The 26,901-nt window shown below is 39.0% G+C and overlaps 1 protein-coding gene across 2 annotated transcripts in view; it reads left to right on the top strand.

Moving 5' to 3' along the window:
• The window catches only part of LOC139714025 (E3 ubiquitin-protein ligase CHFR-like), a 30,511-nt gene extending 4,780 nt beyond the window's left edge, over positions 1-25,731 (top strand). The window contains exons 6-20 of one of the 2 annotated variants that reach the window (XM_071625755.1): positions 143-276; positions 1,293-1,407; positions 2,050-2,284; positions 4,101-4,176; positions 4,759-4,837; positions 5,507-5,571; positions 7,653-7,744; positions 13,732-13,862; positions 16,628-16,807; positions 18,064-18,147; positions 18,728-18,798; positions 20,541-20,631; positions 22,521-22,637; positions 23,642-23,717; positions 25,628-25,731. In XM_071625755.1, coding sequence (XP_071481856.1) covers positions 143-276; positions 1,293-1,407; positions 2,050-2,284; positions 4,101-4,176; positions 4,759-4,837; positions 5,507-5,571; positions 7,653-7,744; positions 13,732-13,862; positions 16,628-16,807; positions 18,064-18,147; positions 18,728-18,798; positions 20,541-20,631; positions 22,521-22,637; positions 23,642-23,717; positions 25,628-25,664 — 1,583 coding nt within the window. In that variant the 3' untranslated portion in view covers positions 25,665-25,731. Of the gene's footprint in view, positions 1-142; positions 277-1,292; positions 1,408-2,049; positions 2,285-4,100; positions 4,177-4,758; positions 4,838-5,506; positions 5,572-7,634; positions 7,745-13,731; positions 13,863-16,627; positions 16,808-18,063; positions 18,148-18,727; positions 18,799-20,540; positions 20,632-22,520; positions 22,638-23,641; positions 23,718-25,627 lie in introns of both variants that reach the window. The other variant, XM_071625754.1, reaches the window with a different exon arrangement.
• The last annotated feature ends 1,170 nt before the right edge of the window (positions 25,732-26,901 follow it).

Below are 26,901 nucleotides of genomic sequence, written 5' to 3'. Positions count from 1 at the left end.
GAAAATAGAAGTGTTCCGGATAAGATAGAAGATTTGACAATATTGGAAGAAGCATTTCAATAAGAGTTTCTTAGATAAGCTATACATGATGCATTCAAAAAATAGAGGGAATTGTGCAAATAGATTAATTTGTGTTTCTCAGATGAAAACACTGAAGACTATGCCTTTGACGAGCAGCATGACGACAAGCCAAAAGGTGTGCACCAAGCAGATAATGAGCAGGCTGAAACTGTCCAGGAGGAAGGTGCGAGAAAGAGAGAGATTGACAATGAGCAAGTAAGTATTTTGTGACAACATCAAAAAACCTAGTTTTCCGCCCTCATTTTGTAGTTATACAAATGACCCCCATTAGAACTACAGTCCTCGGAATCAGCTGTATTCTTTTGTTATGTAAAAATTTCATGACAGCTGAACAAATGAAATGTGTAAAGATGTATAGATGATAATTTGTGACTTTTATTTAACTGTGTCGAAAAAAGTTTCGTTTTAACTGTGTTTGATATAATGAGATTTACTGTAATACGACATTGTTGCATGATCACACTGTGAATAGACTAATGCAATAACTGTGTGTCATTTTCCACCCTTCAAGAATGAAAATTAAACTTCCAATAAGCAAAAGAGCCATGAGCTTCTTTACAATAATTTCATGTGTAAATGACAATTTTAATATTTGAAATACTGAGTATCTCAGTCAGGGATGGAAAGCTCATTATTGGCCACTTGTGGTAGATCCAAAGAGCTGTTTTTTCTCTTCAATGTTTATTTTTTATTTTTTAATGATGTTAGAAGCCGCAATGATGGAACCAAAGTAATTTGACAATATGCATGTTGATGTTTTTGACAATTTCATAACGCTTACAAATTCACTTTCTTTTTTATTATTTAGTAGAAATAGAAAAAAGAAAGAAAGTAAATTCTTAAAAGCAAGGCCGTAAGTTTCTTTTCATGAATGATATTAAAGTAAAGGTTTGTCACAAAAGGCAACTGAGTAGTTTGCCATTTTTGTTTTACTTCTTATTGGTAGATTTGTTGTCGAAGTAGCTTTGACAGATGTGGTAACAACAGGGGAAGATTAATTCCAACAATAGGAAAGAGTGAGGTGTGAATGCTTTTAGTAGGAATGAGTATCTGCACACTTATATGGTGCATCATCAAATTGTAGTACCTTTGGTAACATTCAAGGCCAACATAACTAACATTATGAGATCAGCCGTACTGAAATGATTTCCACACAAGGGATGCTACATCACTACTGAAGCATACTTGTTTTATCTTATAAATTCTTTAAGGAAGCAGTTGAAGAAAGTGAGCCATCCACAAAGAAGCAGAGATTAGAGGAAAATGTCAAAGACAGCAGTGCAGCTTCTGCGGAAAATAAGCTTCAACCTGAGAATGCACAAGCTGGTGAGCATACATTAGAGAAAATCGTATTGCTTTTTAGTACATGTAACCATGTATTGTCAGACGACAGACGACCCATAAGGAGTGTTGATTGCCATTATGAAAATGGTGAAGCAAATGCTGGTCAGTGTAGGATGAAGTGAAATCTGACAAATATGCCCAGACATCTAACTCCAGTAGGCGGCCTGCATTGACTGCTGAGGTGAAGAGGTTGTGATATAGAATGCATAGAACTCTACAGTCATATTGCAATCAAAATTTTGCCCACACAAAAATATTCCCTTGCTTTTGCAGTATTCTGCCAAATGTATTTGTTGTTGTTGTTGTTGTTGTTTGGGGGTGGTGTATTTTTTTTAATGCTTCTGCTCTAAAGTGTGTTAGAGATATTATAGTTACTGTTTCTGTTTTTGTTTTGTTTTTTTTGAGGGGGCAATGGCAGTTGTAGCAATGGTATTGCTTCATTTTAATAAATCAAAGCTTTGTCAGCAGATAACAACTTTCCCTTGCTTATATGATGTCATTCAAAATACATATATTGCTCGAATTAGGCGTCGTGTGATGAGTATGTCGTCAGGTTGGTAGCACTTTTCAAGACTCATCACATGGCTTTACTCACATGCTTAAAAAAAATAATCTCATCATCAGAAAAGGAAACTGCTGAGGAAGAGAAGAAAGGGGAAGAAGAGGGGCTGAAAGGGGAGGCGGAGGCAGCTAGCAAAGCAAGCCAAGGTGGTGACAACAGTGATGGGAAGAAGGACGCCCCCAAGGATGGCGACCAGCCAAAAGCGGAGGGAGCCAAAGCTGAAGAGGAGGAGACGGATGACATCCTGGAGACCTTGATTTGCAGCATCTGCCAGGACATTCTCCACAAGTGTATCAGGTAGGAAGGTGTATGATGGCGGTATGATAAAGGGAGAGAGGGGTGTAGAGTGGACGTATTGTACTCTATTAGAACTTTAAATATCAGAAAATAGGGCGAGTATTTTCTTTATTGTCTGTCTTTATTGCATGGCAGCAAAAAGTTTGCTGTGTATCAAAAGAAACAAATCAAAGTGTGCCATGAAATAAAGCCAGTGTAAAGGTTTAGCAGACTCATCTTATTTCTGCCTGTAAATGGTGCCACTTGACTCGGTTGCCATCATAAACCACTGCCTCATAATAGTTTAAATGCAGAGATTGACTCTTTAGATGCCATGTTCGCATGTTTGACTCGGTCGACGGCATGTCAAGTTTGCATGTTTTGCTCAAACACACAAACCCGCCTAGAAAACCCATAGATAAATTGCCTAATGCTGCCGTTCAATGAAATCTTCACTCGCGAATCCATTCCTCACACATTTAGCTAGTAAAGCCTTTTTCAGGAATAGCATTGTTCAGGTTTTTTGAATAAATTCTATCCTTCTGTGCTGGTATTGTCTGCAACAGTCATGCCTCCCAGACCAGGACTGTATAACATAACTACTGGCCATTGGCAAGAAAAATAATCTTAGCTGTGTTAAAACATATTACATTAAAGGGATAGTACAGTATTGGTGGAGATGAAAAACGGGCTTTTAACTTTTTGCGGGATACCAGGAAAACACTTATGAAATAGTAGAGAGCATACCATTTTGAGAGGAATTCAAAGTTTATTTGATGAAATTCCGGTTAGGAATGACTGAAACATCCAAAAACACAGTAAAATAAAGCGATCGTAATAAAATGTGGGTCCCACACTTTATTAGAATCGCTCTGTTTTGGATATCTCAGCCATTTCACAACCAATTTTCATCAAATGAACGTTGAATTCCTCATAGAATTACATGCTCTTTCATATTTCATATGAGGTTTCTCATCTCACCAAAAAATGTAAGAAACCTGAAATTAGGTCTCAGCCAAAACTATACGATCCCTTTAAGACAAAGCTTGGAAATTTTCTCTCAAATTTTGCTCATTGCTTGTCTGGCATAAGAGTTTCTGTAAAATGTTACATGGCTGTGAAAAACAATGTTTTCCCAAAGCGCTTGTGCGTTGCAGTCTCAGAATAATGTGCCACACTGGCAGAGACTCCAACTCTCCCGTTTTTGACGGGAGATCTCCCGCCGAAAGCCCATTTTTGCAAAATCTCCCGTTCTCCCGCTTGAGATTTTATTTCTCCCGCCCTGGCTCTGTGTCTCCCGCGTGAAATGATTTCTTACGTAATATCATAGTATGTTAAAAAAATAAGCCTTAGATAGCACGAGAGAGCATCTAGAATCCTGGGCCCTGGACTCCGGCCAAAAGGAACTTCGCGCTTTGTGCTCGCGATGTGCACTTCGAGCACATCAAATTGGAGTCTCCCGTTTGGTAGGGGTTTCAGGCGGGAGAATCTTCCGATCAAAAGGTGCTTGGGGTTGGAGTCTCTGCACTGGGGGTTTACATCGTGGCATAAAAGGAGTTAATAGAAATTGTATTCCCACCTCAGAGAGATGCCTTTCTGTCAATTTCTTTGTGAGACCATAGTCATGAAAAAGTGTCAGTATAAATGTCAATCACACTACCAGTATTTCAACCTCACAAAGATGGCACTATCCTTCATTTCCACAAGAAACCACTGGCATTAAATAGTGTCAATGTGAAAATTTAAATGAATTCTTATTTTTCACCTTAATAAGAAAACTGTTTCCTTCATTTTCAATGTAAAATGAAATACCACTGCTTCCTCCACTCCCCTCCAGCTTACAGCCCTGTATGCACAGCTTCTGCTCAGCCTGCTACTCAGGGTGGATGAAACATTCCAAGAGGTGTCCTCAGGTGGGTGTTGGATCATCTTGTTTAGCGTCTCAGATGTTTGCGCACGAACCCTGCATAGGCATTGCAGTGGGTCCTGTGGCATCAATCAATAAACGCCGCATGCGGTTGAACACATTGTGTGCACTCCTCAAATAGGCGCAGCTTGAATCCCTTTTGTTGGCCCTATCCTTCAAAAAAAACCAAAATAAATAAATAAATAGATAGAAACTAAAAAAAAGGTTCTTGGATCCAGACAGTGATCTGAATTTCTACCAAAATTTAATCATGTGTTCCTTGTGTCATTATCAAATTTTTCCTGTAGACCCTTAGTTTCATCCAATCAAACACATACAATCAAACAAAAAATAAAAAACAGACAGACAGACAAATAAACTAACACTGAAAAAAAAAGACCTGTTTGGCAGAGGTCATTTTGGACATCTCAGTCATTCCAAATCCGATTTACGTCTAATAAACTTTGAATTCCTTGTAGAATAGCATGCCCTGTTTTATTTCATAAGTGGTTTCTTGGTATCACACAAAAGCCTTAATCCTCATCTCCACCAATACAAGTACCATCCCCTTACCCATTTGCCTGTGCAGTGTCGGAAGTATGTACGTCGCATTGGCCACAACTACATCGTCAACAGCCTCGTGGATGCTTACTTGAAGCAGCACCCAGGTAAGGCATCACTTCAAAGCTATGAAACAGGCATTTATTGTTCTGCTGCATTGAACCAGTAGATAGTAAAAGTCAAGATCGGCTTGGTTGACCCATTTCACCTATTTTCAGTCCTCACACGAAATCAGTGTGTGCGACTTTTTGTTCGTGTTGTGATGCACGGTCACATGTTTCCTTCGACATTTTGATTGTGTCACACAGAGGAAACACTTTCAACGTGTGACAGTAGGGTTTCCAAATTGACCATAATTTTTCCATCATGTTTTGTTGTTATTGACAACTGAAATTATGGCCACATAGCTGATTTCATGACATGTCGCAAATCGTGATTTCAAAACATTTAAGTGTGTCAAACCCAAGTTTCATGATCTGGAAGTGATCCATTACTATTTTGATTATTATCACACTCAGATAAAATTCACAGACCTTACTTTGTTTTTATGATAATATATGTGTTAAAGCAGTTCATTTAATTTAGACATCTTTCCTATTTCCTACCCATTGTTTCCTTTATAAATGCCTAGTGAAACCAACCACTAAGCTGAACAATATAGTCATGGCAATTGACATGGCCCGTATTTCCTGACCTTCTAATCTGTGATATGACAAGTTTGTGACACAAGAAACGCAACATGTCTGAGATGATTTTCTGTTATGCTCTGTTTGCAGAAAAGCAGAGGTCAAAAGAAGAGCTTGCTGAAATGGATCAACGTGACCAGGTTCCTTTCAATCAGGTAAGGTATACTATCTATGAATCTATTATGCTTTGTTAAACCATCTACTCCCAGATTCTGAGAGTTTCTGGTTAAAACTAAGGTCAGAAGTGATGTGGAAATAGTACTATTCACTGAGGGAAACAGCCCAGAAGTGAAGAGTACTGTTAGAGGCACTGATGCCCATACTTTAAGCAGAAATTGGAAATTAGGCAGAGTGTATTTGTTTTATATCTTCAATCTAAAACTGAAACAAAAGAAGGGGGAAATATGTCGAGAAGTTGTGTGGTATAAGCGATATTGTGGAGAGATCCTACAGTTACTATATGAAGCAGCATGTGATGTCACAATTACTTTGCAACATCATTTCACAAATTGCAAACAAGTTGTTGTCATAAAATGACACTCGATGGTATACTATAATTATGAAAAATTATGTCAGTTTTTGTCCCCGCCGAACGAGTTCGAGCAGGGGACTATGAAACGGGCTCCGTACGTGTGTGTGTCCGTGTGTCCGTCTGTCCGTCTGTCCGTCTGTCCGTCCGTCTGTGCGTCCGTGTGTGATCAAAATGTTCAAAATGCTACTCCGCCATTTCCAACCCGATTTTGATTCTGTTTGCTTTATATGATAGCACTACATGGGAGCTTTGAAACTTCTATACAGAATTTCAGTTGTGACCTTTGACCTTGACCTTTGACCTATATTGTACAGTTTGCTTCAAAATGCTACTCCTTCGCCATTTCTAACCCGATTTTGATTCCGTTTGCTTTATATGATGGCACTAGGTGAGGGCTTCAAAACCTCTACACAGAATCTTGACCTTTGACTTCTTTGACCTTTGACCTTGATTTTTGACCTATATTGTACATTGCCTACAAAATGCTACTCCTTCGCAATTTCTAACCCGATTTTGATTCCGTTTGCTTTATGTGATGGCACTAGGTGAGGGCTTCAAAACTTCTACACAGAATTTTGACCTTTGACTTCTTTGACCTTTGACCTTGATTTTTGACCTATATTGTACATTTTGCTACAAAATGCTACTCCTTCGCCATTTGTAACCCGATTTCAATTCCGTTTGCTTTAAGTGATGGCACTAGGTGAGGGCTCCAAAACTTCTACACAGAATTTTGACCTTTGACTTCTTTGACCTTTGACCTTGATTTTTGACCTATATTGTACATTTTGCTACCAAATGCTACTCCTTCGCCATTTCTAACCCGATTTCGATTCCGTTTGCTTTATGTGATGGCACTAGGTGAGGGCTTCAAAACTTCTACTTAGAATTTTGACCTTGGACTTCTTTGACCTTTGACCTTGATTTTTTACCTATATTGTACATTGGCTACAAAATGCTACTCCTTCGCCATTTCTAACCCGATTTCGATTCCGTTTGCTTTATGTTATGGCACTAGGTGAGGGCTTCAAAACTTCTACATAGAATTTTGACCTTTGACTTCTTTGACCTTTGACCTTGATCTTTTAACCTATATTGTACATTTTGCTACTAAATGCTACTTCTGGCGGGGACATATATTACGCACCGCGTAATTTCTACTTTTCCTTGTTAAAAAAGTGACATAATTTTTCATAATTATGGTATACCATGGAGTGTCATGCCAACATTTTGAAATATCTGAAAATGCATATACACTGTAATCTTGTGAAACTCTTTCAACCAAACAATAAAGGATGATTTTTTTTTTTAATCCAAAATATAATACATTGACAAATTTTTGGTTTATAGCAAATTTGAGTCAGAGTGCCTGCCCAATTGGTAAGATTTGATCTGTGAAAAGCATATATGCTTGTGCAGTGCAAATATTCCACATGTCAGTCAATGCCATAATTTTGTATACATACACTTTGCTTGAATTAAACCTGTTTCTGTAGAAATCCCAGTCGATATCATCTGTGGCATACCCAGACCCCATAATTCTGGATGAAAGGATTGGAAAGTAATCAGAGCAAGAGTTTAAGTCATACATTTTTTTTTTCAACATATACTCTGCTTCACTGTAAACATAGATTGATGTACGTTTTGTTTGCATTTCGATATTTGCTTGCCTGCCCTGCCCTTCAGACAATTGACTATTCACAGGATATCGATGATGATGACGAGGATGAGGAGGGCGACTACGACCCAGACGATGAGTACGAAAGTGACGAACCTTCCCCCGTAGCCGTCCAACCGTGAGTGTTGCTATGACAGGGCGACAGGGCCCACAAGTCATTCATTGCCCAGTGGCTACTATAGGGAGTAGACAGACCATAATGTGTCTTTTACATCCCAACAGATTGTTCCCCCCCCCCCACGTGCTTTTAACCCTCAATAATCCACAACACTTTGTAGTAAGAAGACTCTTGAAATCCCAGAATTTTTGTAGTCCCATGACATGCCTACAGTAGACTGCTTTCCCTCCAAGTCCGCAAACATGTAATGCACTCCTCGTTTAACAGTTATACCTGTCTTCATTCCCTTTTTGTGACAATGTTATCAAATATTAACACATGGTACACAAAAAAAAAGGCTTGTCATCCTGAGTGATATGACATTCATAGATATACCCTGCATTTTTTGGTGTGCGCCTCCATAGGTAGCCCCACTCATTTAGGGCTCTGATTATATTGTCTCTTTTACCTGGTTTTTTGCTGCATTTTTGCAGTATGGTTGTTTATATTGTATTCTGTTTGTGTCAAGGATCTTGCTAGACCATTTCCAGTCAATTTGTTGGTAAGTTAGCTGTATATTTAAGCAGATGAATTTTGTGTCTTGATACTGTTGCCTACTCTGTATTGCCATTTTCAGTGTCCAGCCCAGTGTTGCACACTTGCTTCATGCATCTTGTATGTGTACTTGCTTTGTACTTTCAATAGCACCTTTTGTTGTCACACCGTTCACATGTGTATGTCAATAGCATCACCTCCACAGCAATGGAGGGGATTAAGATCTGGCGTCTCTGGAATCTCTTCTTTTGTATACCTCTGATTGTATCTCTCTTGAACGTGAACCATGTATTCATGCTGCCAACTGATGCTTGTAACTGTAATCACAGTCTACGTTCTCCTGTTCACAGGCTTGTCAGACACTGTGGTAAACCTGTTGCATACTATAGCAACACATGTGCATGTTTTCAGTTAGCCATCCTACTGTCCGGTGACATTCAAACAAACCCAGGTCCATGTACTGAAGTGGATGTAATGCAAAATGCTAATGAGTATTGCAGTAGTTTTCAATTGAATCGTATTACATATGATGTACATGCCCTCCATCAGTTTAATGGGAAGCCCAGTCATCTACTTCCTTTGACTGTTTGGAGAAGGGTATGTGATCTTGGGATTGCGCAGCAGCGGCGTACTCACAGGGGACGCCGTAGGCGGAGGATTCCAAGGTCACAGTCCCTTTGTGATGCTTCCAGTGGGTCTCAATTTGGTTTATGGAACGCAAGATCCTTGACGAATAAAGTCGATGCAGTGTCAACTCTGATCATAGATAATGATATTGATGTGTTAGTCATCACTGAGTCATGGCTTTCAGGTGACCAGAGGGATGAGCCTACCCTTGCTGAATTGAAATTATCCCTTCCAAATTTCAATATTATCAATCATCCCAGAAAGACATCTAGAGGAGGTGGTATCTGCGTCCTGTATAGGTCTGCTGCGCGTTGTGTTGTCAATGACACACACAAATTTATGTCTTTTGAACTGCTAGATTTCACGATTCATCTCACTTCTTCATCTACTGTTTGGGTTTATTGCATTTATCGCCCACCCCATTCCTCTCGTCACACCTTTACCAGCAACGACTTTCTTGATGAGTTTTTAACTCTCCTCGAGAGTGCTGCTGTTGATGCTCATCCAACCATTCTTCTTGGTGACATTAATATACATGTAGATGATTCTGCTGATAGTTTCGCTCAGTCTTTTCTCAATGCCGTTGAAGCCTTTGGGTTTCATCAACATGTTAAGGGTGCCACTCACCAAGCAGGCCACACACTTGATTTGTGACAGTGCACCTCAAAACAAACAAAAAGTCGCCAGACATGAATTTTTAGTTAAGACCATATTCTGAAAGAGCAGACTTTAAGCTTTAAAAAGATGTATAACTCAAATCAAATGGACTCTCCTAACCTATCTAAATATTGGAAAGAAAGCACAACCTCAGGAAAAGTGTGAACTGAGAAAAGAGGCTCTGAAGTACAGTGTCTATTCAAGCGCTTAATCTTTAGCAAACCGTGCTGGCTGTGCGATGAATGGGACAAAAAACAGGAAGTAAACCACTGGAGTAACAACAATGAAGGGATTATTAAATTAAACTGAAATTAAGCGTGCCTCATTAACACATTCTGTCCATAATTAATGCCAACTTTCAAAGCAATAGCACTATCCTTTCAAAAGTTATTAGAGTTGAAAATGAAGAGTGTGGACAAGGTTTTTCAGAAATGAAAAAGGGATTCTGAAGACACACCTAATCACACTATTCTATCAAAAATGTTCGAGATAAACTGCTAAAAAACACACTTTCCTGCCCGTTTTATGATACCAAATTTTAGCATAATGTAAAAGAAGACCTGCTCTTTCAGAAAATATGAAAAAGTCAAGTTCGGCAAGGTTGACCCATTTCACTTTTGTTCAGTCCTCACGCAAAATCAGTGTGTGCGACTTTATGTTCGTTTTGAGGTGCACGGTCACATTTAGTCTTTAGTAGGAAATCTGAAGATATTATTTCCCATATCACTGTATTGCCATCTTTGCCATCTGATCACTCCACCATTCTTTCCGCCATTAATCTTAAAGGCCCACCAAATCCTAGAAGGAAAGTAAGCTTTAGAAAGCTTCGCAATATTGACACCAACTCTTTCCGCCAGGATATTAAACAGGCTTTGTTGACTTCCCAGTGTACGTCTTGTCCTACAGAAGCAATTTCAATGTATAATGACATGCTGAGTAATCTGTTGGACAAGCATGCCCCTGTTAAAACTGTGACTGTGACAATTAGGCCCAATGCCCCTTGGTTCTCTGATGAGATTAGGGAGGCCAGGAGGCGTCGGCGTCGTGCTGAACGTCGCATGTTGAAGTCCGGCATGCAGACTGACATGGACCTGTATCATCAAGAATGTGAGCTGTACTACAGTCTGATTACTGATGCAAAGTCCCAGTACCTGAGAAAAGAGATCGCCGATGCTGACTCGAAACGACTATTCAACTTCGTGAAGAAACTGTCCACTCCTTCTGACTCTTCTATTTATCCTGAACACTCATCTGATTCAGAACTGGCGCACAGGTTCAGTATATTCTTCATGAAGAAAATCGATGATATTGTGTCTTCCTTTGTATCTGACGTGAACCATTTGGAGTTATCCGTCCAGGCTCCTGAGAACTCTTTGAACTGCAACCTGAGCGAGTTTAATCCAGTCACTGATGAACAGCTTCGACGTCTCATCATGCTATCTCCACCAAAATCTTGCAGTCTGGACCCTCTTCCAACTTGGCTGCTCAAAGAGTGCCTTGATGAGCTGCTTCCGGTTTTAAAAAACATCATTAACACATCATTGTCATCGGGTATAGTTCCAATACCTTTCAAGACATCTCTTGTTTCCCCTCTGTTGAAGAAACCGAACCTAGATCCCGATGTCCTGAGCAATTACCGACCAATTGCCAATCTGCCATTTGTGAGTAAGCTTCTTGAAAGGATTGTGTCTACACAGTTAATGTCTTATGTTGACAGTAATCATCTGCTTCCCACAAACCACTCAGCATACCGCAACCTCCACTCAACAGAAACTGCCTTGTTGAAAGTGCTCAACGATCTCCTTCTTGCTGTCGACAAGGGCAATGAGGCTGCTCTTCTTCTTCTTGACTATTCAGCTGCGTTTGACACGCTCGACCACACGTTGCTACTACAACGACTTAGTAATGACTATTCCATCACAGGCACTGCCATCCAATGGATCAAGTCATATCTTCAAGATCGCACACAGAGGGTGATAATCAATGGGACCTGGTCACGTCCTAGTCCTATCAGCTGCGGAGTTCCGCAAGGATCCGTTGCCGGCCCCCTTCTTTTTCTCCTCTATACAGGTCCACTCACCAGAATCATCAATTGTCATCATGGAGTCAACTATGCTATGTATGCTGACGACACTCAAATTTACATAACTATGTCACCTGGCGATAGGATTGCTGCTGTTAATTCACTGAGAGAATGTCTCAACGACATCTAAGCCTGGTCCACTGCCAACAGACTCCGTCTGAATGAAGACAAGTCTGAACTCATCCATTTCTCATCACAGTTTAGGAGCACAGTTCCTCTACCAGATCTAACTACTCGGGATGGGATTATTAAGGTCTCTGACTGTGTTAGAGACCTTGGCTTTACTTTGGACAAACACTTAACTCTTAAACACCATATCACAAACATTTGTAAGTCTGCATCATGGGGTATTTTCAAAATAGGGAAGATCAGGCGTCTGCTTGATCAATCATCAGCTGAGCGGCTCGTCCATGCCTTTGTCTCCTCCTATCTGGACTACTGCAACTCCCTCCTTGCCGGCCTCCCTCTTTCTCACATATCCCCTCTCCAACGTATCCAAAATTCAGCCGCTAGATTAGTCTCCCTTAGTAGGAGACATGACCATATATCTCCTGTTCTCCGCTCACTCCATTGGCTTCCAGTACATTCCCGTATTACTTTCAAGATCCTACTTCTGACGTACAAAATCACACGTAATCTTGCACCCATATATCTTCAAAACCTAGTCTCTCTCCGCTCCTCCTCTTCTGCCAGACCCCTCCGTTCATCTTCCTCTCTCCAATTACTTCATGGCCCACGTACAAAAACCCGTTATGGTGACCGAGCCTTCTCTTCCATTGCTCCCACTCTTTGGAATAAACTCCCTCTTTATATTCAGAATGCCTCATCTGTCGAATCATTTAAAATTCTTCTTAAAACTCACCTGTTTAATCAGCTGTAATTTTTTTTTTTTTTTTTTTTCTGGAGGCGCACACAGTTATCAATTATTGTCCCATTGTATCACATGTATTTTTCTTTTCTTTTCTTTCTTCTTCTTTTGTTACTGTTGACGTTAATTTTGTTAATGTTATTGTGTTTTCTAGTCTATTTGTATGAGCAGCAAAGTGCGCTTAGAAACGTCAGTATGAAGCGCCATATAAATGCAATTATTATTATTATTATTAAAAACGTATAAGAGTCAGATATTAACAAAATTATTATTTCTTTTATATAATATGAATGTAGCATAGTACTCATCATTTTTATTGCTTTCCATTTCTGTTAATTATTATTTCTGGTCCAATGTTCAGTTACATTTCATTGACATTTACATTCCTCCAAGAGATCTCTCCAAGAGATCAATACAACAAAAAAATTCTGCTAGGTTTATGCTCTGTATTTATTTTTGCTTTATGTGAGGGCACTAGGTGAGGGCTTCAAAACTTCTACACAGAATTTTGACCTTTGACTTCTTTGACCTTTGACCTTGATTTTTGACCCATATTGTACATTGGCTACAAAATGCTACTCCTTCGCCATTTCTTCCCCGATTTCGATTCTGTTTGCTTTATGTGATGACACTAGGTGAGGGCTTCAAAACTTCTACACAGAATTTTGACCTTTGACTTATTTGACCTTTGACCTTGATTTTTGACCTGTATTGTACATTTTGCTACAAAATGCTACTCCTTCGCCATTTCTTACCATGATTTCGATTCCGTTTGCTTTATGTGATGGCACTAGGTGAGGGCTTCAAAACTTCTACACAGAATTTTGACCTTTGACTTCTTTGACCTTTAACCTTGATTTTTGACCCATATTGTACATTGGCTACAAAATGCTACTCCTTCGCCATTTCTTCCCCGATTTCGATTCTGTTTGCTTTATGTGATGGCACTAGGTGACAGTTTTGTTATAGAATAAGAGGCCAAAGGGTTTATTGTCTTTGCTTGAGATAAGTATATTACACAATTATGAAGTCCAAGAAATACACATAGATTTAAAGCATATCCTTGCTTCCATGGATGTTTTGATGCACTATGTTGTATTACTTAAAGGTGCTCTTGAAGTTTGCTTCCTGTAGTATTAAAAACAGAAATGTATGAATTCTAGAGACTTTTTTGTTTCCTGTCTTTCTGACACCGATTATTTTGTACAATTCATGCAGAGCCTGCAGACAGTGTCCCCATTACGTGTCACCTGTCATACCGCTTAACTTCTTCGCAGTAACGGCCCTCTCGAGCGCCATCTGTGGCACACCTGGGCCATCGACGAGCAGCGCAGGTCCATCAGGAGCAGGTGGGAATAGTTCCAATCATGTTAGATTGTGTTTGCTGATAGGGGCATCTGTTGATGAACTTTTGGTTAGCAATCAGCCTACAATGTCCTTGAAGAACCTATATACATGGGATTTTGCTCAGTCCTTCTGAGAGCTGTTATCACAGTATACAGGGGGGTGAGAGTTAAGATTTTACTGTAAATATGGAAATTTTCGCGCATTTCACGCAACCAGAAACTAGCACAAAAATAAAAGTATGTAAATATTTTTGCTTGCCTTATGGTCCAGTAGTTGATGTCTTGATTCCGCGAAATTAAAAACACACAAAACTCTTCTTACCCTGTCGAGTGCGAAAAACTAGTCACACAAAAACATCCACTTTTACAGTTATCTGATTTCAGATTTGTTAACATTTATTTAATTTTTTTTTACTCTGCCCAAAACTCACTTTTCAGAATTTTTGGCTATTCAAATGCATTGAAATCTTCACAGTTTAATGCACTTCAGACTTTTTTTCCATAAGTTTCAGATATTTTCAGATTTTTATTTGTAAGTCCTCTCACACCCCTGAGGATATCACATTTACCTCCAAGCATGATTGTCGCATTAATATGCCTGAGTGGGTGTGTCTGAATTGTAGGAAATTAACTGTAGGTCAGGATACCATCTAGCAGGATACAAAATGAAAATTATGGCTATGCACAGGGGCATAAAAAGCAGAGCTGCCAATTTGTGTGTGTACACTATTTTTAGTCCTTCCTTCTTCATTGTGTGTAAATCTATATTCATATTTCTCAAAGAGTTGGGTCTTTTACTGTTGGGACTGATTGACGAATTGCTCATTGATGTAAATGTGCACTGATTACTGTAAAAGTGGTTTCTTTCGCGTACAGAAACTTTCGCGGTTTCCATCGGTGCCGACTTTTCGCGTGTGTTTAAATTCGCGGTCGGTAATGATAGCGTTGTAACAAGCAACGAGTTCAAAACATTTTCGCGTGATGTTAAATTCGCGGTTCAACCTCAAAGCGCGAAAATTGCGAAAATAAAACCACCGCGAAAGAAACCACTTTTACAGTATTCAGTGTTTTAGTAGTAGCCATGATAAAAGATCATGGGCTTACATACTCCGAGTACTTGGGTTGGACTCCAACTTATAATCTCCTGATCAGCAGACAGGCATCTTATCCACTAGACCACCAAGCTTCCACATGACAACCAGTGCTTGTTCTGATCTGTATAGGGTGCAGTGGGTACATGTACTGTGTATATATATATATATAAGAATTAATGAATTCTTACATCAAGTTATTTTTATTGCAACTGACTGACAAACTGCCCTTCATTTTTTTTATTTTAGATTATGGCTACTACTGAAATATTGTTGAGGCAGAGTGATTTTGTTGCAACACGCGTTTCCCATAGACACTTGCCCGAGTATATTCGGGACTCGTCCTCAACGGGTTGATAAGTGATGCTTACAAAACGTCAATGAAGGGCAGTTTGTCAATCTCAGTTGCAATACAAAACAACTTGATGCATGAATTCATATACTGTATACGCCGTATATTTCGCGAGTCTAAAATTTCGCGAATTGAGAATTCCCGACAATTTTGCTAGTGGTTAAATTCGCGATTGTGGAGTCCTGTACTGGAACGGAGAAGTGTACACGAGTACGTTACATTCACATTGGGATCAGAGTCAATATTTTCGTGTGTCTTTAATTCAGGAATAGCACCTGACTCGCGAAATTCGCGAAAATAAAAACCTTGCGAAATATTCGGCGTATACAGTATTTGAATAAAAATAATCTGTCAGCATTTTCAAAATAGAAATACACAAATGTTCATGCTCATCATTATGGCATAAACATAGGAGCCCTGTGAACTGCTTGTCCAGAAGCAAAGTAAGATTTAACTGTTTATCAGTCACTAGCGACTTAATGCTGCAAAAATGGTGTTGAAACTCTGATGTTATCAGCTTCATTAGACCCAAGATATGTTTAACTCTTTATGTGCCATGGTGGAAATCCCCTGTGTGACACATTATTCTGAGTCAACAACATAGTCATACTTTGAGAAAACGTTCTTTTTTTTTCAAATCCAAGTGACTTTTTTTTCAAATCCAAGTGACTTTTATAGATTTCTGTTGAGCTTGACATGTAGTGAGCAAAGTTGTAGAGAACATGCCAAGTTTTGCTTTCATGGAAATTTTACGTCAAATCTACGACTGTTTTTTTCTTTCAAATGGCCAGTAGCTATATATAGCAAAGACATGACCTTTGCACAGAAAATAGTGACAGAAACTTAGAATTTACACGCAAATCCAGTAGGGGACACCACATGCTAGTCTATCACCACATAAAAAGCAAGCTAAATATGAGAGGAATGGAGTCACAAGAAGTGCTTTCATTATACTGTCGTATTTGGTGATTTATCGATTGGTTTGGGCGGATTTGTGCGTCTGAGTAGAATATACATATACGAAGTTGGCACGCCGTCGACTGAGTTGGGCGTGGGAATGTGGCTCATAAAGAGTTAAACATGGATTTCTAGGTCTGATTCCCATCAATTGTGGTGGATGCTTTTGTAGTATCAATTCCTCTGAAGATTCTCATACCATCAAGTGAGAATGATAAGGACGTTCAGTTGCCTCGAACACTATATCTTTAGTGGCAACTTACAGCCCTTGTCATGCTCAGCTGACGATATTACAATTAGTTTTAGAAGTCCTCTGCTCTGTAGTTACTTCAGGCTTTCCAGATTCATTTGTGCATTGTACAATATAGGAGCTGCCTCTGGCTCTGGTGGTAGTACAGGACAGAGCAAAATTGTTGGGGGCGTGTCTGTACTGATGCCCCAGCCTCCTGCGTTCCAGTGCCAACCGTTCCCTTCCCATGTGAACTGCTACTGCTGTTCAGAGCTCATGCCGCTGCGGGCCGAAGCCGCAGACCTTCCTCCAATGAGATGTGAGTGACACAAAAATTTTTTCCCTCTCCATCACTTTCTCTCTCTTTTATTCGTCTGTTTATCTATCTCTCTATCTTTCTATCCATCGGACTATCCGTCTATCTGATATATCTATTATTCATATATCATTATTTATCTATCCATAATATGTCTATCTATTCATATCCATCTCTCTGTCTGTCTATCTATCTATTCATCTGTCAACCTGTCTATTCATTTGTCTATAGTAAATAGGTAGAGTAAGATAGGGCTGTGATTGGTTAGATTGCATGACATGATTATGGGAAAACTTTTGTATAGTAGCACGGTCGTGCCACTACACTGATCGCTTACAGCATGCCTACACTTTGTCTATGCAGAAATTTGCGCCGTGAGGGACGTAGTAGGACAAGGCCAAACCTTTCATCGAATGCGCGCGTAGAGCACTGAACGCAGAAAGTAGCAGCCTTTTATACGCAAGAGTCTACCCAGCTAGCAATGCGCACATCCGCGGCTGAGCTAGCTGTACATAAACAAGGTTATGGCTCTGTATGCAAGAAATCTATGGTGAGTCGAATGTTAAATCTAACAGTTAGTGCTTCTCCTGGGGCCTAGTCCTACAGAGAATGCATGTTGATCGAGGGACCTATTTACTATAACAATTAGGGCATGTTCTATTGATGCACCAGTACTGGACTATAGAACTCAAAATACTGAATTATCCCTTGTAAAGTTCTATTCACTGTGGCCTCAGTGAAACAAAACAGCACTCGGGATAATTTAGTACTTGTTGTTTTACAATCCAGTATAGTGCATCATAGAGCATGCTGTATGTGTATAATGTATCTCTTTATACCTCAGTCTCTCTGTTTCTCTCGCTCTTTCTTTCACATTTCAGCATTGTTTGTAAACAATACAACAGACACAATTGGATGAAATGGTTATTAAATTGATTGTTTTTTACTTTTTCTCTTACTCCTCTTGTCTTTGTCTTTCTTTTTTTCTCTCTTTCTACCTCTTTCATGTTAGCTTCATCTTAAATGCAGAATACCTTTGATTCATATTTTATTGAATGCAAGAATAAATCATCTTTAATTAACTTTTTAACAGAATGACTTAAGGAGCAGTCTTTGCCACGCAAGATGATACTCAGTGTTGTCTGATAGATAGAGAAGCTTACATTTCATATGGTAGATAACAAAATTCGCCCAACATCCATCCATCTGTCAGCCTTGATGATGTTTATCTTTTCCTTCTATGAACATTTCCATCTGAGGTGGTGTATGCAGGCGATACTTCTGCCACTTGTACTGGGGTTGCCGGAAGCACAACTGTTACGGCTGTCTCAACAAATTAAAAGGTCAGTGAAGAGACTGTGGGGAATTTTCGATACTTTCATGCTATGTAAAATGTATGACGGAATATAGATGGTCTTTCATTTATTTCATTTTCATCTATTTGTTTCCATATCCAATATAGATACGACAATTGCAAAATTGTTGGGATGAATGATCTTTACTCTTCGGGGATAGGGTACACTTCATAACAGGAAAAACAAACATTTTTATGGAGATGAATTCCTGTCTTTCTTTTGAAATATCAGAATTCAGTTAAGTATGTTATTTCACATTCTACAAATGGCCACTTGAAAATAGTGAAAATAGTGAAAATAAGCCGACAACATGCTTTCAATTTAGTAACTCAAGATATTGCTGTAGTGAAAGGAGTTACAGAAGAAATTAAATCAGTATTTTTTTCTTCCTTTTATTGGATCACAAAATTGGCAGATACTTTCTTTGAATCTCAATCTTGGGTCTGTTGTGCTTAGTTTGGATTTTTGTAGTAAAAAGGTTTGATTTCATGCTTCATTAAAGGTCTGTGGTTGGGAGGTGGATTTTTTGTTTTAATTGTATGTATGTTTGCGAATTGTTTTTCTTCAGAGATGCATTTTCAAGATCAAGTCTTGCATGACATTATCAACCGCAACACATTTGAGACTCAAGTATTCATTGTAAGTACATTTGTGATTCAGATGTAATAATAATAATGATTAATAATATTATTATTATTATTAATTGTTGTAGTAGTAGTAGTATCTCCATCATGTAGGTTGTTTATGGTGGCATAAGTTGATTCGTTTGTCCATTTGTCTATTTGCAAAATAACTCAAAAAGTTTTGAACAGATTTGTATAAAATTTACAAGAAAAGTTAATAATAACACAAGGAGTAGTTGATGTACAATGTAATTCTGATACTGATCCCGATGGATCCAGGAATTTTGATAAATTTTTGAAGGATTTTTATCTTTTGGCAAATAGGGCCAGTAAACTTTGGAGGTTAAGCTGGACATATTTGAAGATAATGATGTTAACGCAAGGCTTCTTTATCATTTGGAAATTATTAAATCTTAGAATGAATAAATGCATGCTAAGATGAGCACAGACCTCGATCACAGACACAGACCACAATCAGCACAGACCTCTATCTATCACGCAGATCATTTTCACTTATAAATTTATAAGTGAAAATGATCTGCCTGATTGAGGTCTGTGCTCTCCGAGTGTTTTTTTATTTTTAGTTACTAAGATAATGTGTGTTATACATGTAAATGGGATGTAAGTATTCAAATGTATTTAAAAGGAAAATTAAATAAACAAGGAAAAGTAGAAATTACGCGGTGCGTAATATATGTCCCCGCTGGAAGTAGCATTTTGTAGCAAAATGTACAATATAGGTAAAAAGATCAAGGTCAAAGGTCAAAGAAGTTAAAGGTCAAAATTCTGTGTAGAAGTTTTGAAGCCCTCACCTAGTGCCATCACATAAAGCAAACGGAATCGAAATCGGGTTAGAAATGGCGAAGGAATAGCATTTTGTAGCCAATGTTCAATATAGGTCAAAAATCAAGGTCAAAGGTCAAAGAAGTCAAAGGTCAAAATTCTGTGTAGAAGTTTTGAAGCCCTCACCTAGTGCCATCACATAAAGCAAACGGAATCGAAATCGGGTTAGAAATGGCGAAGGAATAGCATTTTGTAGCCAATGTTCAATATAGGTCAAAAATCAAGGTCAAAGGTCAAAGAAGTCAAAGGTCAAAATTCTGTGTAGAAGTTTTGAAGCCCTCACCTAGTGCCATCACATAAAGCAAACGGAATCGAAATCGGGTTAGAAATGGCAAAGGAGTAGCATTTTGTAGCCAATGTACAATATAGGTCAAAAATCAAGGTCAAAGGTCAAAGAAGTCAAAGGTCACGACTGAAATTCTGTGTAGAAGTTTCAAAGCTCTCATGTAGTGCTATCACATAAAGCAAACAGAATCAAAATTGGCTCATAAATGACAGAGAAGTAGCAAATTGAAGATTTTGATCACACACGGACGCACACACGGACACACGGACGGACACACGGACGGACGGACACACACACGTACGGAGCCCGTTTCATAGTCCCCTGCTCGAACTCGTTCGGCAGGACAAAAAGGAATTCATGATCCTCAGGTAAAATGAAATCTCTGAAGAAAAAAAAATCATCTGTAAATGGAATGAATTAGTAATCTGGCTTTATATTGCTAGAAATGATTCTTTCGTGTTCCTGTGGATCAATGGTCACTTGACGTGCAGTCGAAGGTATTTAGAATTTGCTTCTGATCTGTATTCTTTATACATTATTGTCAACTTGACAGTGATTACAATCATTGAAAAGCAACATCCTATTAAGCTGCGATCCCGAGTCTTTATCTTTCCTATATTCTTTCACAGGACTACATGAGGAGTCAAGGGGCCACTTCAGCCAAGGAGATTCTGAAGAAATGCATTGACAAGCTGGATGCTGGCAGCATTTCTTCACCTCGTAAGAGAGAAAAGAGTCCTCTTTATTTTTCTTTATACCCCCGCCAAACGAAGTTTGAAGGGGGTATATAGGAATCAGCGGACGGTCGGACGGTCGGTCGGGCGGTCGGGCGGTCGGGCGGTCCGTCCGTTGCAAATCTTGCGTCGCGAACTACTTCCTCAGTTTTCAACCGATTCCCATAAAACTTGGCACAGATGGGTGCCTTGGGTTGTAGATGTGCAAGACGTATTTTTTGACAGTACCCAAAAGTACGTTGCCATGGTAACGGCATATTATGGGCAAAAATGGGTACAAATCTTGCGTCGTGAACTCCTCCCACAGTTTTTGATCAATTTTTATGAAATTAGGTACAGATGTTCAACTGAATATGTTAATGTGCAAGACACATATTTCCGCAATGGCAAAAAGTGCGTTGCCATGGTAACGGCATGTTATTGGTAAAATATAGGGCAAAATGCTTCATGGCAAAACTGCTTCATCAGTGTTCTTCCAATTCTCATGGAATTCATATTGAATGTTTGTCTTAGGATATAGGTCAGCATGACACATTTCTTGATAGTGACAAAAAGTATGTTGCCATGGTAACAGCTCACATATTATGAGCCAAAATGATGGAAAATTTTGTGTTGCAAACTACTTCCTCAGTTTTTGCCCAATTTCCATGAAACGTGGTACAGATGTGTGCCTTTGGTTGTAGATGTGCAAGACGCATTTTTTGACAGTACCCGAAAGTATGTTGCCATGGTAACGGCATATTAATGGCAGAAGATCAAGGAAAGATCTTGCGGATTTAAGTACTTCCTCAGTTTTTTGACCAAAGCTTATGAAATGTGGTACACACCTTGATCTTGGTGGGAAGATGTGGAAGACATATTTTTCGGACGTGTCGGAAGCTGCGTTGCCATGGTAACGGCATATAAATGGCAGAAGATCAAGGAAAGATCCTGCGGATTGAACTACTTCCTCTGTATTCGACTGAAGCTCATGAAATGTGGCACACACATTGGTCTTGGTGGGAAGATGTGCAAGACATATTTTTTGGACGTGTTGGAAGCTGCGTTGCCATGGTAACGGCATATTAATGGCGGAAGATCAAGGAAAGATCTTGTGGATTGAACTACTTCCTCAGTTTTTGACAAAAGCTTATGAAATGTGGCACACACAATAGTCTTGGTGGGAAGATGTGCAAGACATATTTTTCGGACGTGTCGGAAGCTGCGTTGCCATGGTAACGGCATTTAAATGGCAGAAGATCAAGGAAAGATTATTCCTTGGGTAAGACTGTCGTCACGGGGCGGGGGTATTAATCACCTTCAGTGATATTTCTAGTTTTACTTGCAATCCATGAGTCATCGTAATGTGCATAGAACATAACTTTAAGGTAAATCTGCCTCCTACATCGTGTAGAGATCTATCTGATATGACGCTGGATGTTATTATTGTATGATACCTAAATATAGTGTTTTTTCACTGAAATTAACTTACACGCTGTAAAATTGTGAGTTTACCATGCTTACAAGCATTGTAATTATTTTACCCATATTGTTTTGTGCAGAGAGTTGCTGTAAGGAATAATTTTCTCTAGTCAACTCAATTGGGACCCTAATGAAGGTCCAAAAGACTGGACAGCCGAATACCTGTTGAAGAGTGGCTATGTCTACTTCTCCTCCCTTCCTGTTAACCCATTGAGGATGGTTTGATCTTTTCTACAACATGCATTTCCCATAGACGCTTGCTTGAGTATACTCGTGACTCTTCCTGTACGGGTTGGTGTGGGTGTTTATACATACATATACACACAAAGTGCATTAATTTGTGTAGTCATCATTAACTTCTGCAACTGCCAATTAATGTGTGTTCAACTTCATACCATCTGTTTGCTTCCTCAGAAACAAGGCAGCATAACTTGACAGGAGAGACACCGATGTGTTTCATGTGTGCCTGGCCAATCTTCAGGGACCTAGCTTACGAGTACAGAGTGTCTATTCCTACCTCCGACCTCCCTGGTAAGCCTCAGACTCTCAAACAATGGAACCCCTTTCCCACACCTGCCGGGTTGTACATGCACTTGACAGGGTTCAATAACATTGAATTTCCTTTGTATATGTGTGTGTGTGTTTTATGAATATCAATTTCAATGGACAAGATTTACATGTGGGTATATGCGATTGGAACATATATGGCAAAAGTCTGGACGTGCAAAATACTGTGATGAAGTCGAAACTGTCCCATAAATCAATCAATCATTCATTCAGGTTGTCAGGTTGTCAACTTTTGGCAGCTCAGTGAAATGTCATGCACTCAAAAGTAATGGACGAGTGTTGGAGCTGTATGTAACAAACAACTCATAATCCCATCGACACTATCTTTATGATTTGATTCTCAATGACGCATTTATCATCTCAACTTAGAAGAGGACAGTGCTTTCTCCATTATTATCCACTTGTGTTATTTCAGCTTGTCAATCTATCAATGTAAATAGTGATTGGTCATGAATGCCTTGGTGCAAGATTTTGTACTGTACATTATTTGTTTTATGCAAGACCTGAGACATTACAGATAGTGTTCGAGGTTGGTTTCTGAATATAATACAGTAATGCAACCATGTTTTCAGGAAAAGCAAATGATATCGGCTGTATTAGGAAGTGACTGATTGATGAAAGTAGTAAGTGATTGAGCATGCACTGCAAAGTATGTTTATTGTGAAATCAGAGGAGAACTATGAGTTTGAATAAAAGCATTTTATAGGAGTAAGTGCATATGGTTGATGTCACGTGAGAGTGCAATATTCAAAACTGCTTGACGCAAATTGCACACTTTAAAACAAAAGCATGTAGTGGTACTTTTTGAGCAAATAGTGCGTATTGAGCAGTTGGCCACGGGGATAAGCCACAATCTGTTAGGTGTTTGTATTGTTTTAAATATGATGCATTTCTTTGCTAGGTTCCTTTGATGTGGTAGTTTATTAATGTTGGAATATCATGTGTGTTGTCTTCCTTACATAATGCAGCCCACATAGCAGCGAGATCAAACTGTCACTGGGGGAAGAACTGCAGGACACAGTACAACAAGCCGCACCATGCTGCGTGAGTGTCTCTCTTTACCCCCTCTCCTGGGTCTGATGCTAGGGATTGGGTTTTCAGGATAACTTGGAGCCCATCAACCCTCATTGTATTAAAGCTTGCTGACTGGCTTATCAGACAGTGGCATACTGTCTGCACACATCAGCAGAGGAGGTCCTGAAATCTGATCTGTCATGGGACAGTAATAAATGATTGTGTCACTCAGTGCGAATATTGAGTCCCCCCTATTGCCATAACAGCTTGTTATACAAGTGAACCTCACTATAAAGAGGTCATATATAACAAAACCTTTGTATAACTAGTTGATTGTGCAAGTCTCTATTCTTTATACCATGTTTTCATTTTTGTACCCTGATCATAGTGAGAAACCTGATACGAAAAGCTAATTCTCCTTATTGCATATAGCCAATATCAAGCAATATCAGCTCGCGATACCGATATCTGATCGATCACTTTTGGGACATACACGTCCGGTTTTGCAGTTCTGGAAAATCATACCAAAGATTTTACGTAGTGTAGGATCTTTGATCCTACATTCAGAACGCACAGAACTCGTCATGCATGAGCAAACGTGGATCAACCTGATGACCAATTTCAGAGAATGTCTGTGTCGCGATTAAAGGATTTTCATAGTGAAAAAAATGTTCCTACGACAGGTAAACGAAGGGCTGGGCATATCTCCCTGTACGCTGCCACGAAGTGGCCTCTTTGCATTCAGGTCCACGTTCGGTGCAACTAGGCTGGGCCCTGGTCTGGGCAATGATTGCGAACTGGCCCAGATCCGTTGGTGCTCAGATGGAACACTTCTCTCCCGTCGTGCTTCATTTTGTCCGAAATTGTTCCAGTAAAAATATTTCGATGGGGCATTTGCAGTGCCATCTGCTAAAATTGCTCCTTTCTGAAAATGTCTCGAACAAATACACGAGTTTGACTTCAGGTCGAGGTGGTCTTTTCTGCGAAGCAGATTTTTCCACGCTCTCTGCTGAACTTTGTCTGTTGGGAACTTCACCCATGTCACGTCCTTCATCTATGGATATTTTCCATAATTTCGGCATTTGGCATCATCGGCCCAGCATTGGGCCGCTTCGCAGAAAAATCTCATTTATCAAATGTAAAGTTACAGATTAGAAAATAACTATTAATCGCGAGATTATAAGACAGAATTTGATACGATCTTTGAATGCTAGTACTTCCGCGTTTAATGTTTATAAAAGTGTACATTTACACATTACGCGTTCATAACCGGAAGTTAATCTCCCAAGAATTAAAGGTAAAAAAAAGTAGAGTTCCACACGCATTCAGATTCGGAGAGCTATATGCAATAGGGAGAATTGTGATGTTTTTAGGTCCTCGTTCTACAAAAATATATTTGCATGTGAACAGCAGATTTTTTTATATTTCACATATTGAGTGTTACATCATTGTTTTTTTCTTGCAAATTTAACAATACCCAGACTATATACTTGCAACTGCTTACAGCTTATCAGACAAGTTGAAACGGAACACACTTAGATATTAATCCTACAATAGAACATTCAGTAATTTCACTCTGCTGGGTTTGCCAAAAGAGAAAGAAGGGTGCTTATTACTTTATATTATCTTTATGCAAATTGAATGATTATTTGTCTATTTGATTGTGTTCATTGTTTTATCTAATCATTCATTCTTTCATTCATCTCTTAATTCATTTATTTTTCTATCTGTCTACTTGTCTATGTTACTGTTTCTATAACACATACTCACAAAGCAGTGTATTTCTTTTCATCCCTCAGCACCAATGTCTTTGTTTGTATTTCTCTACCCCACTGACATTTAGTTTTGTGAGGAGGAAAACAGTTGAAGCAAACAAAGTATTTCCATTTAAGTTTATTTGTTTTTACCATGAAAACAAATCTTTGTTTTACATACTGCAGAAACTTCAACCACATCTGTGATCAAACACGGTTTTGATTGAAGCAGTCAGCTACAGGTAGAACTGGTAATAGCAAGAGTTCTGAGTCTTCACGTACCAATAAATGGATGGATGGATTCAGCTCAACCCATTGAGGACGAGTCCCGAGTATACTCGGGCAGGTGTCTATGGAAAATGTGTGTTGTAGCAAAGTCAGTCCATCCTCAACGGGTTAAGGTTTAAGAGTCTTTAAGCAGTACATACTAATTGCATACTGTTAAGTAGAGTCCTGATTTGTCATGGATATGATGAGTTCTGTCTTTCAGCATATTTTCAACTGATCCCCAAAATGTTATGGGCCACTTAAGTGATACATAGCCCCTACTTCATCGATCAATCTGCACTTCAACTCTAATCCAATGCCAAAATTTCCATGTTTGCTGTACATGCTTGTGATAATCAATTCACCTTACGAGAAATGTATAACATTTAGGTTTCCATTTGAAGACCAAATTGCCTTGAATAGGATACTTCCCACTGTGGAAGATGAAATAATCATTACATCAGTAACTGAGATAGCACACTTAATTTTTAAAAAATGGGAGGAGGGCATCAAGGAGTATCGACCTCTGCACAATATCAGAAAAAAACAAAGAATTAAAGGACATAACTTTTCAAAGGAGAAAGTGAAATATTCATCTTCGATGTTTTGCTCCATGTGAAACAAGAATAAGGATTTAATGTAGACCAAAGGCAATTTGTTGTTTCTCATCATATACTTGTCTGAACAAAAATTAATTTGGAAGTACGATTGAAATTTCGAAGGCAGACATTTGAGAGCAAGAAAGGCGTTGACACACTGTAAATTCAGTGTGATTAATGTCCTTCTGCTTCTCTGGTGATGACAATCATTTCTGTCAGAATATGGGTACGTTGGTTGTACAATGTATCAGTTTTCATATTTCAGCTACCTTAGAGATATTTCAGATTTACTCAGCTGGAGTGAGTTCTGTTTTCCCCATGACTAGCATTGGTATTATAACGTATGAATAATCTTTCGTGTCATGCATATGTTTGCATGTATGTATGTATGTATGCATAATGTGTGTGTGTTTGAACACGTAATTCAAAAACTTGGCTAAGCCTAAAACTTGCTGTCAAAGAAAATCTTTTATCCTGAATGGATATAAACATGTGTTCATTCAATTGTATAAGTTGAAATTTATGTAAGTGAACGGGTTTTAGGCAGTTTGGTGTTTATGTATATATATATTCATAAAACATATAAAGATAGAT

Source organism: Diadema antillarum, unplaced genomic scaffold, assembly GCF_040938485.1.
Source record: "Diadema antillarum isolate AM-2024a unplaced genomic scaffold, OU_Dant_1.0 seq00002134_RagTag, whole genome shotgun sequence".
NCBI lineage: Eukaryota > Metazoa > Echinodermata > Echinoidea > Diadematoida > Diadematidae > Diadema > Diadema antillarum.
This window is presented reverse-complemented; position numbering and strand designations above follow the sequence as displayed.